This window comes from Pocillopora verrucosa, chromosome 10 (assembly GCF_036669915.1).
Source record: "Pocillopora verrucosa isolate sample1 chromosome 10, ASM3666991v2, whole genome shotgun sequence".
NCBI lineage: Eukaryota > Metazoa > Cnidaria > Anthozoa > Scleractinia > Pocilloporidae > Pocillopora > Pocillopora verrucosa.
Genome location: NC_089321.1, coordinates 11463344 through 11477508, shown reverse-complemented (window position 1 = coordinate 11477508; position 14165 = coordinate 11463344). Strand labels below are relative to the sequence as shown.

The 14165-nt window shown below is 38.6% G+C and overlaps 1 protein-coding gene across 2 annotated transcripts; it reads left to right on the top strand.

The window, feature by feature from the left end:
• The first annotated feature begins 1466 nt into the window (after positions 1-1466).
• On the top strand, positions 1467-9977 carry LOC131776221 (zinc finger protein 260). Of its 2 annotated transcripts, XM_066173167.1 has the most exons (8): positions 1467-1682; positions 1787-2071; positions 3922-4106; positions 4532-4787; positions 5501-5602; positions 6383-7173; positions 8406-8520; positions 9377-9977. In XM_066173167.1, the coding sequence occupies exons 1-8, from the start codon at positions 1643-1645 to the stop codon at positions 9391-9393; spliced, it is 1791 nt and encodes a 596-aa protein (XP_066029264.1). In that variant the 5' UTR covers positions 1467-1642; the 3' UTR covers positions 9394-9977. The 2 variants fall into 2 exon arrangements, with proteins under 2 accessions (XP_066029264.1, XP_058948375.2); XM_059092392.2 differs by having other exon boundaries at positions 1468-1682; positions 8406-9977.
• The last annotated feature ends 4188 nt before the right edge of the window (positions 9978-14165 follow it).

Genomic DNA, 14165 nt, shown 5'->3' with positions numbered 1-14165 from the left:
TAGAAAAACACAACCAAACAACAACAAAAACAAATAGAATAACGTGCGTTTGAGTTCGATATTGTCGATCGAGGTCGCCCTAGTTAGATAATTAGGAGAGTACTTTAAGTATACCAATTATTTAATTATTCATAGTGGGAGCCACAATATGCCCGACCTCTCAGCGACTCAAGAGCGTAACAGGGTTTAAAGCAATGATATTTTTATCCGATTATCGATTCATAATTTAAGCTGTGATTTATCTACGTTTAATGCGTGAAGAAACCGCGCATGACAATATTCGAAGGAATAACACGAAAACATCTACAACACGATACGCCCCCTCCCACCCCACCCCTACAAAAAAAAAGACTAATGCATCGATCTTCTGAGTATATCCTCGAGAAAGAGATATTTCTGATGAAGATTTCCAAGAAACTCCTACGAAGAATATAAAGGCTTTCTCTTCCTATAAATCTTTTCTATTAGTCTACTCTCCAGTAGCAGTTGCAAGATCGAGTTGTTGAAGTTTTTGCTTCCTGTAATTCACATCAAAATTCCATTCACCTTGGATCTTTGAACAGTCCTGTTGTCTAAATATATGTCTAGTTCCACCTCGACAAGAAACAAAACGACAATTTTAGGCCGCAAAAACCGACAGTGAAGTGAAAGCTTGCTTGTCACGCGACACTTTCCGATGGAAGTATCTTCTTTGAGTCTTTTGACAATTCATAAAATCAATCGTTTATGTATTTTTTAATAAGAAATATTAAAAACCGAATTTTTAGACGATGATTGTGAAAGATTTCGAAAGTGAAGGGTTAGAAATTCCCTTTCTTCATCTGACAGTTGTCACGCGGGTTACCTTAAAGCTATTGCGTGACAAAGTCACGTACACTTAAGAGGAGAAACTCGATGCCAAAATGTGTGAAATCGAATGGTCCATGTGCTTTCTTCAAAATCAATGGTTATCTTTAGTTCGTTTTCTTGCTTCGTTATCATTTCCTGTTTTTATATCGTATATCTATCAAAAAAAAAAACAAGCATCTGAGTCTTCGAAATATTGAAATACGAAATGTAAGAATGCTGCAACCATTAAACAGATCATTGGTTTTTGATTTACCTGTCCAGTTTAACTGGACACCTGAAACGTGTTTTAATAATTACCTTTCCTTGGTTTAAAAATTCATTGCCTTATTTTTACGTTTCTCAAGTTTCGAGCTTCGTTAAAAGGAATATTACTTTGGATCGAGCTGCTGAGCAAAATTAATTTTCATGATATGCAAGAACAGAAGAAAGTTGATACTGTGTAAATTTGAATTTTAAGCGTAAGGTGTCCATCACTACCATGAGAGGAATTTGAAATGAAATAAATAACAAAAGATCTGGCGGGAAATCTATGAAAGCCATTTGTTCTTTGTAAGCCAATCGAGAGCAAAAGCTATTGTAGTGTCGACGTGATTGACAGATCGCAATTTGTATCTATGAAGTACTCGCACAGTAAGTTCACTCTTGGCTTGCATTTCTACATGCTCTGGAAAGACTTGTGGTAGTCTCTGACTGCGATTAATACGCTTCAGACTGAGCTCAAGAAACGCTCGTGGAAGTAAAATCTCGCCGGAATCTTATCGTTCTTCGCTACGGCTACCCAAGAGTCGCAGAAATGGGGGTCGGAACGCGTTCATCGGCAAAGAAGAGCAGAGGTAACTCAGCATGTTACAGAACGCGTGCTTTGAACGCGAGATGTTTATGCATTCCTTTACAAGCTTGATAGTAATTTGTTAATGTTTTCGTGTTTTTATTTTAGAGGAGAAAGAGTTGGAGGCGAAAATGGTGGATAAAATTGATGCAGAAACGCAAACAGATCCTGAGATAACTGGTGTAGACGCAGACGATTTCGAGGAAGACGATGGCGAAGGTGAAGAATCCGGCTCGGAGAGCAGCGAAGATGAGGACGATGAAATGGAGGCAGACGAAGACGGCCAATCCAAAAGTGTCGACCGGGGAACGTCCTCGAAACCAGTGCGCCGCAAAATAATCGAGCTGAAGTATTATTTTGGGGAAGATTTGCCTGACGCCGAGCTAACGAAACGTGAGTTTGGTATTGATAATTTTAGACCAAGCACATGGTCGACTCGCATAAATTAGCAACAAGATTCTCGAGGTTTATTCCAAACTATTCTCATATTTCCTCATTATAGCCACTCTAGATGAAAGAATTTGATCACCGTGACCCATGTGATCATTGCATATGGAAAATACGAGTATTTTGAGGGCAAATTACCTCAATTATTGTGCGAGTCTGTGATCTGGGAATTCGAGCTCATTTGAATGCGTGTTCATAATAATTGCATACAGTTTAGACAGGGCAGGACTAAATCTTCACCACTAATCTTTCATGATTTACAAAGTGAAACATTTCTTCCGTAGCCTAAGGTGTTACTACAAACTCTTAGTGTAGCACCGTCGTGATTATTTTAAAAATACATCTCAAACTGGAACATTTTCAAAAGCCTGTACTGCGCTCTCGTTCCGTTTTGAGTATTTACATATTTTATGCATGTATTGGTTTACACTTACAGCCAAGCGAATGAAACCAGCGGGTTGGAAAGGAAACCGAAGGAACAATCACTCGTTATTGTCCGATAAATCGGCCTTTTTTTCCATTTATAAACGGTGCGCCAGCGCTTCAAAACATTTTCGTGGGTACATTTTCAAATTTGTAACATATTCGCCATGAATCGCGTGATATTTCAGAAAACCATTGAAGTGTACAGTGGGGTGACGCTCAAATGTTTTCCTTTCCTGTGATGAATATGTGACCATGTTAATCGATGCATTTGGATTTTTACAGATATAGGACTGAGTTTAAGCTCTATTGCAACCGATGCGCAGTTCTTCGGCGCAAATTCGTGCATTTGTGATCGAATCCTAGAGGAGATTTCGCCAATTCAAACTTACATGCGCATTAGTGAGGAGCACACACCTGAGGAAGTTTCGGTGTAAAAAATGATGAAAAAAAGAAAACACGTGGCAATTCAGGGACGGAAACCTCTTCTTCTTGTTTATGAAGGCCCTAAATTCTCAGTACTGTTGACTGGGTTGGTAATAAATATAATAAAAAGAGCCAATACTTTTTTGCAAAATTTAAGAGACTCTTTGTCTGAAAAAACCAAAGTTGATACCAAAGGCTGGTGTTATGAGCAGATCAAGACTGGAAAGCCACTTGAATTCAGTAAAAATCTGGCCAGCCAACATACCACCACCTTTAGTTAAAACCTCAAACAAAAAATCTGATTTTCTACCAGCCATTGTGATGGATTTATACTTCCCTAAATTTAAGTACAGGCTGGTTGTTATTTTCAATAAGTTAACCCCCCAAAAACTTGACAAGAGACCTCTCCACAGACATATTTTGAAATTTTTCTTTACATGTATAGGTTATAAAATGATTTTGAGTACAATTTGGTATTGATAAGGACTAGGAAATTTTTAAAAGACAACAAAACAGCACAAGCCTGGTGAGTATAATTTGCAGTCTTACAGGTGCTTGTAAGAGATTTCATGTTATTACTTGTTAGTGATGTACATGAAAAAACAGCACAAGTCAAGTTAGACAAAATTTTGTAAGGGTGTGTGCGCTATTTGAAATTGACATTCATGTCACAACTTTACACTTGTGTAACATGAGAATGCACTCCTTTTCAGCAAATCAGAAGCATGTAATTTTTTGTGTACATTATTAAGGTAGTAATTTTTAACTCCACTAAACAACAAATCTCAGTTAGGTATGTGAAATTAATCCATGCAAGTTGCCTGTGTACTAAAAAATAATTAAAGATGTTACTGGTACTGATGCTGAATGGAGGAGCCCAATTTAAAAAAAATTATCTGTTAGCTGTACTAATCAAAAGGTTATTATCATTTCTATTGATTTCTTAGTTGCTGAAGCTGAGGTCATAGTTCCCCCTGGACTTGAAGTAAAAGAATCTAATATTCCTAAAGCTGGCAGGGGAGTGTTTGCAAAGTGTGTGATCCCCAAACATGACTTTTTTGGACCATTTGTTGGTAAAAAGGTGACTGCTGAGGAGGCCAAAAACTACAAAGACTCCCCCTATGTCTGGGAGGTAAGATTGTTCAGTGTCAAATGTTACTTCTTGATGATCAACTTTTGCTTAAGGCAAAGCAAATGTTTTTAATTGAATGATCCTGAGACAAAGTCTAAGGATCCATTCAACAGTTTTTGCAGCAGAGCTGGAGAAGAACGATTAAGGACAATAACTAATTTATTCTCATAACTAATTTACAGGGAAATGTGTAGCTGCTAGTGGGGAGAATTTACAATCAGGTCTTGTGAGTTCAAGAGTTAAGGGTAAAAGGAGGAACTAATTAATTTGGTGTAAGGCAAAAAGCTCAAAGTGACATCTGATGAACTATTAGATTCTCCATACAAATTGTCCTATATTTCCATGTAAAACACAGGGAGTTGTTGGTGATTCATCACAAGTCTTATTCTCATTCCAGACTTCTTAAATTTTGGGATGTTTTTCAGGTAAGAGATGATTATGGAAAGTTGATGCACTTGGTTGATGGAAGAGATGCATTTCAGTCCAACTGGCTGCGCTATGTCAACTGTGCCAGGATTATAACAGAACAAAACATCCGTGCTGTTCAATATGATGGAAATATTTATTATATGGCCACTAGGCAGATTGAGATTGGAGATGAGTTGCTGACATTTTATGGTGAAAAGTTTGCTAAGATTCTTGGTATAAAACCTCCAAAGAAAGGAGCATCTAAAACTAAAGGTAACATTCTGGGTAGTTTTCCCTTTCATTTTCCCTTTCATTTTCTTTTCCTATTTCCCTTTCACTGTTCAGATGTTACTCTTCTTTCCCATTTACAGGAAAGTTTTGGAGTTCAGTAGCTCATAGCCAGTTTAATCTTATTGGGAATTGAGTGAGCAACGATTTTAAAAAATTTAAGTTGACAAATGATCTATACTACAAACTGAAATCTAGTTGTGAAACCTTTTTACTATGGCAATGATAGGAAGACAGTTCTTGATGGATCACAAAAGCCAACCTCCTTTATATTCTTTCAATACCTCTGTCAGTGACCATGTAGGCTGGTTTCCACTTGCAAAAAAGTCAGTGGTTATCAGAAGCGTAGTGAGATATTATGTAGTGAAAATCAAACCAAGGTATTTGGAAGCAGGATACAGCTGGCATCTATGAGTCTGTTGCTTACAATCCTTGTGACAAAATTTGGGGTCTTGGACATCATAATGTATGTGGAAGGTCTGATTGGTTGGTTCTTCCACTTCTGCTTGTGGTTCTGACCATGCAGTTTTCACTTGATCGTATTTCTGGGAGTCATCAGAAGAAATTGAAAACATTCTGCTTCCTCCTGATTAGGATTAAGCTTCTGTGAGGAGGGAAAATCTGACTTAACTATAGGCAGCGACAGTTACAAGTAATTTTACAAAATGCATTTTATTATCCTCACTCTCCTCTTTCAGATCCAGAACCTACTGATGAGAGCTTTGCTTGCAAGAATTGTGGGAAAATGTACAGCAACCCTGCATCTCTGATTGGTCATTTGAAGTACAAGTGCAACACAGGTGTGATCATTACATCATGGTTATTACATATTCAATATGTATTTAACTACTTCTTATAAAAAAGTTCAATTCAGTGAAAGACTGGCAATTCACTCTTTAACCCCTAAGAGTGACAAGCATCTTATTCACTTCATGTTATTAATTCTGAACCACCCATTAAGGTTACAAGTACAGAGGAAATAATCACCTTATAAAGAAACAGTTTGCTATCTCAAAATCAACAGTTTCAGTCAGAAACCTTGAGTATGCGAGAAATAACAGTTTTAGTTGTGCAGGCCTTGAAACAATGGTCTGCTAATGGTGGTTGAAAGGAGGCCAAAAGAAGGAGGACAGACAAGGAACAGAATTTCAATAATCAAACACAACTATATTTCAAGATGGCATTTCGAATACAGTGTCTGCCCTGTGACTTGTGCGTGCATTTGATTACAACATGACTGCATAGCAAGCTTTCGAAATTATAATAACAGTCTTCAAAGGTCAGTTCAGTTTACAGGATACATGCTCAATGTGTGAGACTTCAGAGGTCTGCATTATCCATCCAATACATGATAAGAAAAGAAAAATTCTTTGGTTCGGGCATTTTAGCTTGATATAACATCAGCTTCTCTTAATTAATTTACAAGATAATATAGTAAGAGGGGAGATTTACTAACCAGAACTTAGGGAAGGTAAAAGAGTTGAATGGGTGTTTTGCATCATTTTACTTATGCCTGAAGACCGTAGCACATAGACCATAGTAAGTGAGTTCCTAACCTGATTTTTCCTTTTAAAAATCAGGACAACAGAGGAGCATTTTTGTCCCTCAGCCTGTTGGTCCACGAGCTTCAATTCCCAAGATCAAAGTTACAGAAGAATATGCTCGTCAACAAAATGAGAAGTTGAAGAAGTTTAAATGTGATGAATGTGGGAAGGCATTCATTCGCAACTACACACTGCAGTGCCATAAGCTCATTCACACTGGAGTGAAAGAGCATAAATGCACAGAGTGCGGCAAGGAGTTCACTCTACTTAAACACCTGCAGCGTCATCAGCTGGTTCACACTGGCGAGAAACCATACAAATGTCACCTCTGTGGTCGCGCCTTCTCACAGCAGGGAAGTCTTCAAGCCCATAGCCGTACACACACAGGAGTGAAGCCATATTCTTGCAAGATCTGTGGGCGTGCATTTGCCTTGCAGTCACCTCTGCTGTCCCACATGAGGACACACAGCCAGGAGAAGGCCTTCAAGTGCACTACTTGCGGAAAGGCCTTCACACACAGGAATACACTCTCCCGGCATGAGTTGATCCACACTGGTATACGCCCTTTCAAGTGTGACAAGTGTGGTAAGACCTTCACTCAGACCAATGATCTCAAGCGCCATAGCCGCATCCACACAGGATTACGACCTTACAAGTGTCACATCTGTGGCAAGGACTTCACAGTGGAGTTCACCTTAGTGTGTCATGTGCGCACTCACACTGGGAGTCGACCATACAAGTGTGACTATTGCGAGAAGACATTTACCCAGCCTGGTGCCCGTCTGAAGCATGTACGAAAGAATCATCCTGATAAGTCACCTGCTAAGGTGAGAGTCGCAACAATCATTTAGTCAATGGATAGTCTGGATGGCCAGACATTTTGTTTTGTTGTTTATGAATGTAAAGAAGTATTTGACGCTAAGCTCAGGTTTTATATACACCTTTATCGAGTTGAAAGCTGCATTACAATAAAAGCACAGTAGATATACTTGTTTTCTACTGGGGGGTGGGGGGGGGGGGGTTTATTAAGATGCAATATCTGCCTGGCCAAAATTGGGTTGTGCCCAACCAAAAATAGATTTGACCAGCATCAGCCACAAAATGATTTCAAGCCTTGAATTAATACAGGGTGCAGAATGAAGAACATGTTAAAAGAGAATAAGTAAAAATCTGCACTTAAACCAAGTAGCTTATATATTGAGGTGCCCTTAGAAACCCTTCAACTCCCAAGATCTGATTGTTAATTCTCCCCTGCAGCTGCTACACATTTTCTTGTAAATTAGTTATGAGAACTTGGTGCTAGATCAAGATAGCAGCTTCTATCTGATAAGTTTGAATATTCTCATCACCTGTTTGCTGAAGAATGTATGGATATTGTAGGGAGAAGTTTTATGTTAATCACTTCTGGGAGTTAAAGGGTTAAAGCTTTTTCTTGATTTCTAAAAAACAGTGAAACTGTTTAATTCATTTTTGTGTATCAAACTATTCCATGCTTAACTTTTGTGCTAAAAAGTTTCTATGAATTTCAAGGTTTGCTGTAAACCTGAAAGAACCTGACTAACTTGGTATAAAATTGAATACAAAATCTCCTTCACTCCTAGGAGTGACATCAAATTAATTTCAATTCATTAAAATCAAATTTTCAAGCAGAGGGGTAAGAGAGGTAAGAAAAATATCAACCCAGAGTAATTCTTTGATTTTATACCAATTTCCTTGATGTAAAATTATAGATAATGTATGGCAAATAGTATGAGGAATTGATAAATGAATAAAGGGGTAAGTTTCTAAAGAAACTGTGGTGCTGCATCGGTGGGAGAGTATAGCAGGTAATTTAGTGTTAACAACTGGGTTGAAAATGTAAATTAGCCACCATAAAGGGTAAAAAAGCTGACGTTTCGAGCGTTAGCCCTTCGTCAGAGTGATTAGTATCTTGATTAATATCTTGATTAATATCTTGATCAAGGGGGTGAAAGGGCTCCAGATTATAGTAGTCATTGTTCAGTATCTCACAGCCTGTGATTTGCTCGCTAGCTAAGTTCCTCATTCCTTTCCTTTTTAGGGGACAAGTACTAGTACTTCTACTGGTCAGACTGAAGAAGTTGCCAATGCCAGGAATGAGACTCAACCAATGATTACTGATGAAAACCCTGGAATAACAGAGACCAACAAAGAAGGTGATGTCCATGTTGAAAGGTCAACTGAGTCATCTGGCATGGTGAACCATGTTGCAGGTGTTATGCTGAACCAAGAAGCAACAGCATAGTCAGATAGTGGCTAATGGCATCGACACCAAAACATTCTGGAATAAGAAATGTCAGGGCTAGCTTGGATTAGTTTAACTTTATTTTTTAACACTTAACCCTTTAACCCCTAAGAGTAATTACTTGCATGTAATTTCTCCTTACAGCATTACTACTGAATCAAAACATTAAGGACATGAGAATAACAGAAATGATCACCGATAAAATTCGAAATTGATAGAGAAATTTTCCTTGTTAGGGGTAAATCCAAATTTTTGAGAGGGGGGGGGGTTGCTGGGGAAGGAAGCTGGGTTCAAACTATGATGTAGAGTATAAAGACATTTTCTTTTTAACACTTAAACCTATATAATCTGAGAAATATTTCAAGGCAAGAGTACTAATTCTTCAAGTTTAGCAACAATATTGGATCCTTTCATTGCAAGAATTTTGGTCTTATATGGAAGCAGGGTTCTGTTGTCCATCCCCCCCTCTCCTGACCTTCCCTCCAGATTTACAACTGCTTTTCAGTATCATGGGCCATGTGTGGAGAAATTGTTTACTGATGCAATGATGTAAAGGGTCGAGTATGTGAGCTTAACGGTATAGGTTAGGTTATTGTGTACTTCTGAATATTATTAGTTCAAGTTAACCTTCTGATCCTGGAGTGTTCAAAATGTAGCTTCTCAAAACAGAATCAGTAATGGTACAGGCAAGTGATAAGAATTGATGAGCTCTTCAACTGGAGAGAGGTATCAAATGTGATACTAAATTCTCTGCACTTTTTACATAGAAAAGTATGGCAACTAGACTGGATAATTACTAACAAGCAGATCTGTAGGATTGAGGGGCTGAGGAGAGAACGGGAAAGAGAAGAAAGAAAGAGAAAAAGTTAACTACTCTGAGGAGAATTGATGGAAATGCCTTGTTGACAAAAGGGAAAATGTTAATATCTAGATTGTAATTCACAAAGTGGCACTCTGTGTGTGTCAACCAAACTTAGCAATTGCAGAATATATGTAATTTTTGAATAATTCCCTAATTTGTAGTGTCGACATGTTAATTTTTAACGGCATATTTTTCCAATCGAAAATTGATTTAATTTGCTCCTAGTAGCTGGTATTGTAGCTTATTGATAAATCACTTGAGTCGCAAGGGCATCAATTTGAGATAAATTAGGCAGCTTATGAAATTTGTATATTTAAGTCAACTTAACTCATTATCATTAAGGGTAGGGGAGCGCGGAATCTTTTGCAATTTTACGAATGATTATCTGAGTTAGCAATTTAAAGTAGATCTTTGGTCTGTTGCCCTACCTTCGCCTTAAATTAATTTTGTCCAGGTTTAAATATAATATTTGAAGAAATAAAGAGAGAGGCATCACAGTCAACAAGGACGAACCTTTACTTCATATTTCTGTTTTCTTTAATAGTGGGTTACGCCAGGGCGGAGATAGACTGAGAACCTCTCTCCGGCCTGGTTGCGCCTTTGTTGGTTGGAATCACAAGTCAAAATTTATCGAGTAAAAGTACTTGTTTTAAGTTTCCTGGTGCAAATGCAGTCGACCCCTGGTGGCAGAGACCTTCAAGGGAGATTTATGAAGGTTCAAAGTATGGGGATGAAAGAAAAAATTATCAGAAATTAGGAAAATTATGCGTACAATTTTTTTTCTTGATGACGCATAAATTAGCACATCAAAACTAACAGTCGTTTTGTGGATTGTCAAAATATCAAGTTCGCTACAATTCAATTACACCCGATTTATTCAATTAAAGCATTGTTTGTTGTGACTTGTTTTGACTTGTCGTCGCGTATTAAAAGACCTCACTCGAATAACACGCTGCTGACTTTGAAGATCAGTAGGAAATAGTTTTTTTTTCTTCCAGTAACCAAGGATAAAATTACGTAATACCAGTTAAAAATTATACGCCGGAGGAGAGGTGAATAGTGGTGGATATCTACCATTCTCACCGACACTTATTGAAAAGTTGTTCTAGTAAATGCCACGCACATACCAAAAAATAACTTAATTTCTATGAATATACCGTAAAACGGTTGGAAACTAAGCACTTGACGTGTGGGATATACTAATAATCAAAACTATAACGAAATTTTCGGACGTTATCACCAGCCCGAATTGAGCGCCAACAGGACAGGGTGCGCGTCATGCTTGTAATTGGACACTTAACACGTCATGCCTGTTTAAGTGGACAAAACGCGTCATGTGCGCATTTCTCTCTCATTTCGCCGACTTCGCTAGGTGTTTTTTTTTTTTATGAAAACGTATGACTGATGTCTAGTTTCTTTTCCGAATTTTGTCATAGTTTTGTTTAATTGGTAACAGGACTTCGTGTCAGTAATCATACTCGTGATAAACATAGGGGTAAGTCTGAAGAAACTGTGGTGCTGCGTCGGTGGGAGAGTATAGCAGGTAATTTAGTGTTAACAACTGAATTGAAAACGTAAATTGGCCACCGTAAAGGGTTTTTTTTTCCTTTTTCTTTTTTATTTTATCCTTTACGGTGGCCGATTTGCGTTTTCAGCTCAGTTGTTAACACTAAATTCTTCGTGATAAATCACCCTCATGATTACAGACCGAATCGAACTCCACTCGGTCCTATTACCATTATTTCTTGATAAGCCTGGTTCTCAGAGGGTCTTCTTGCGATATTCCTCGGACATGATTGCAACGTAGCCGCACGGCCTGGGACAGCGTTACGGCAAATCATTGAACAATCATCGCCGACTCACAATCTGTCCCAGGCACTGACCGCCAGCATGAGCTTGGCTGTGAACTCCTTCCTCGAGTGATTTATTATGGAGCATAGCAAAGACACTTTAAGACGCAGCGAGAATATAAATCGAGAATTTATTGATGAATATTAAACATAGAGCATGAGACTACAAGATACTACACCTCTTTGAGGATACATGGAATCGCGCTTTGTTCACGTGGTCAAGATTTCGAGGGTAACGGAGTGCAGGTACCCTCTGACGTCATAGACTTTTGACCCGAAACAAATGGTATTTCTGACGAATGAGTCTGCGAATAAGGCAGAAATAAATATTTTGTCGGCACGAGATACGACAAGGCCTGGGCCTTAGGCCCGAGCATCATGGGTAATGATGCAGTGGTATATAAGGGAAAGTATAGCACGTGATGTCCATCTAGGCCTCAGAACCAACCGTTCACCTCTGGCTGATGACAAATTCAGTGGCCTCTTTATTTAAGTTTGAAAATATATTTTCTTTAGCTGTGAAGCCTCGTAGGATGGGCTGCCAACTGCTCTGAGTTTGGGCCATGGTTCCTACCCAGATTTCCTGTCATGTTTTTCCCCAAAGGGGTTTTTTCTGGCAGGTTTTTTCTGGCCTCTGTATAACCGTAGTTATGTCCTTGTAAGCGGTTGCCCATCTCTGTTAATCCAGACTTGGTGAAGTTTGCATGTTAGTAATGGTTTCCCTTTTTTTTTTAGTGTGTAAGGAATTGACTGTATATCAGGATTGTATATGGTATATCAGTTGCGAATATATGAATGTATGCATTCCCCGGGCTATATATGCCTCGGGTTGGTTCTCGGCAGGCTTCCCTAAATAAACTTATTTGGTGTACACTACTGTGTTATTTGTTGTGTAGTGGAGACAAAATCTACACTTTTAGATATAAGGCGACATCAAACTAACCAATAAGATCGATCGTGCGCAGTTGTGGAAAAGACTCTCCCTTTAACGTCCCAAGCTCACATCTCGAGAAAAAGTAAACGATTAATTCATGAAAGCGTCACGCGTTGTGTGACTCGGTTTTAAGTTACGAGAGGAACCGTTGAGAATTTGAACACGTTATGGGGAACGAAATTTGGTCAATTTACAACAATTAATATTTCGAAATATGAACATTCTACGCGTAAAATCAATAGAACTTATTCACATCTTGCGAATCCGTTGTGGTCTCCGGCGTTCCCTGCCGTTTTTAAGTTTTACAACAGATTTTACTTCGTCTTCTAACAGGCCTATAGTAATAACGGTGATGGCAAAACATGCTTAAAACGGAAGAAATCGCCATAAACCACAGCGGAAACACAAGATGTGAGTAAGTTCTATCGATTTTACGTATAAAATTTTCGTATTTCGAAATATTTATCGTTGTGAATCGACCGTATTTTGTTCCCCATACTATTCCTTCTAACGAGTTCAACACCGAGTCACACAACGCGTGACGCTTTCATGAATTAATCGTTTGCTTTTTCTCGTGACAAAAGCTTGGGAAATGTGTCTATCTAACAATGGTAATCACCTGTTTACAATTCATTGAGCGTCGTAGTGGTTTCTTTCCTCATTCACTTTCGTTTTCGCGTTGGGTAAAATTTTCTCGAAAAATGTGAAACTCTTGCAAAAGAAGAAAAGAAAATTAAATCGGGCTCCGGCGGAAAAGAAGTTTGTCCTATTTAAAGAACATTCTAATCTCTAGGAAGCTGATCTTTCTCAGAATTAATGCAAGAGAAAGCGTTTGTATGTTGGAAGGAAATTCGGGCAAAGAAGTTAATCTATCTCTCGTTCCTCGATATCTTCTTCTTCCATCGATATCGGCAACTTCTGAAACTCCCTCTAACTGGAAATGTTCGTCAGCTCCACCAGTTCCGTGATAACATAGTCAAAAAGTTTGCCGTAAAGAAATGAATAACGGACATCTCAAGACATATTATTATCTTTACAAATGTTATCGTGCTGATTTCAGGCCAGAAGTGATTCCCCTAATAATGGCAAGGAATCGAGTTCCTTATCCTTTTCTGGTTCACCTTTGATTTCTCCTCGTCCTTCAGCTTCTCGCTCTTCATTTGGTTCTTCCAGTTGAACTTCCCGAACAACTTCCTCTTCTTCCGGGATAGAAAACTCAAAAAATTTTCCGAAAAAGAAATACGATAGACTGCCTCTGTAACCAGCATCCAAAAACAGCAAAATTTGGTCATATGACTGATATTCACTTTCCCGTACGATGTGCCTGGCAACCAAAAAAGAATCATACAGGAATAGTGAGAGCAGTCGAAAGCCGTACGTAAGTAAGACAATCCGGTAAAGCCATATGAAACGGCATTTGGCATCCGTGAAGTAAAGATTGATCCATCTTGTGACTTCGGTGAGGAAGACAAACTGAATCGCACAGGCGAAAATGGTTGTTGAAAAGAACTCGAAGCTCAATGAAATGCCGAGCACGACCAGCATATAGTTACCATTCTTAACAGACGGGATAATATCGATGAGAACGTTCGTGACAATACGCAAAATCCACAAGATGGCCCACGACCAAGCACTTCGCTGTTTTGGCAGAGCCTTGAGGAAATTTTTGAAGTCAAACCATTTCCAGCGATAGAGAAGAAAGATCAAGAGCGACGAAAAAGTTGTCTCGATAAAAGTGCTTGTGGTGTCGAGAGCATCGATCGTTTTCTGAGAAAAACTGACTTGGCCTTTGCACTTTTCGATGCGGCTTCCTGATTTCACAATGCAAATAATGCTTGTGACGAAAAAGAAAAATGTAAAGAACATTCTCAATGCCGTAAAAGCACAAATACATGCAATTGTTAACGTCT

Excerpts from the sequence above, each read along its gene's own strand:
- LOC131776221 (XM_059092392.2), top strand. The coding sequence starts at position 1,643 with ATGGGGGTCGGAACGCGTTCATCGGCAAAGAAGAGCAGAG. Across the intron at positions 4,788-5,500 it reads AGGAGCATCTAAAACTAAAG|ATCCAGAACCTACTGATGAG; the intron begins GTAACATTCTGG and ends CTCCTCTTTCAG. Across the intron at positions 7,174-8,405 it reads CTGATAAGTCACCTGCTAAG|GGGACAAGTACTAGTACTTC; the intron begins GTGAGAGTCGCA and ends TTTCCTTTTTAG.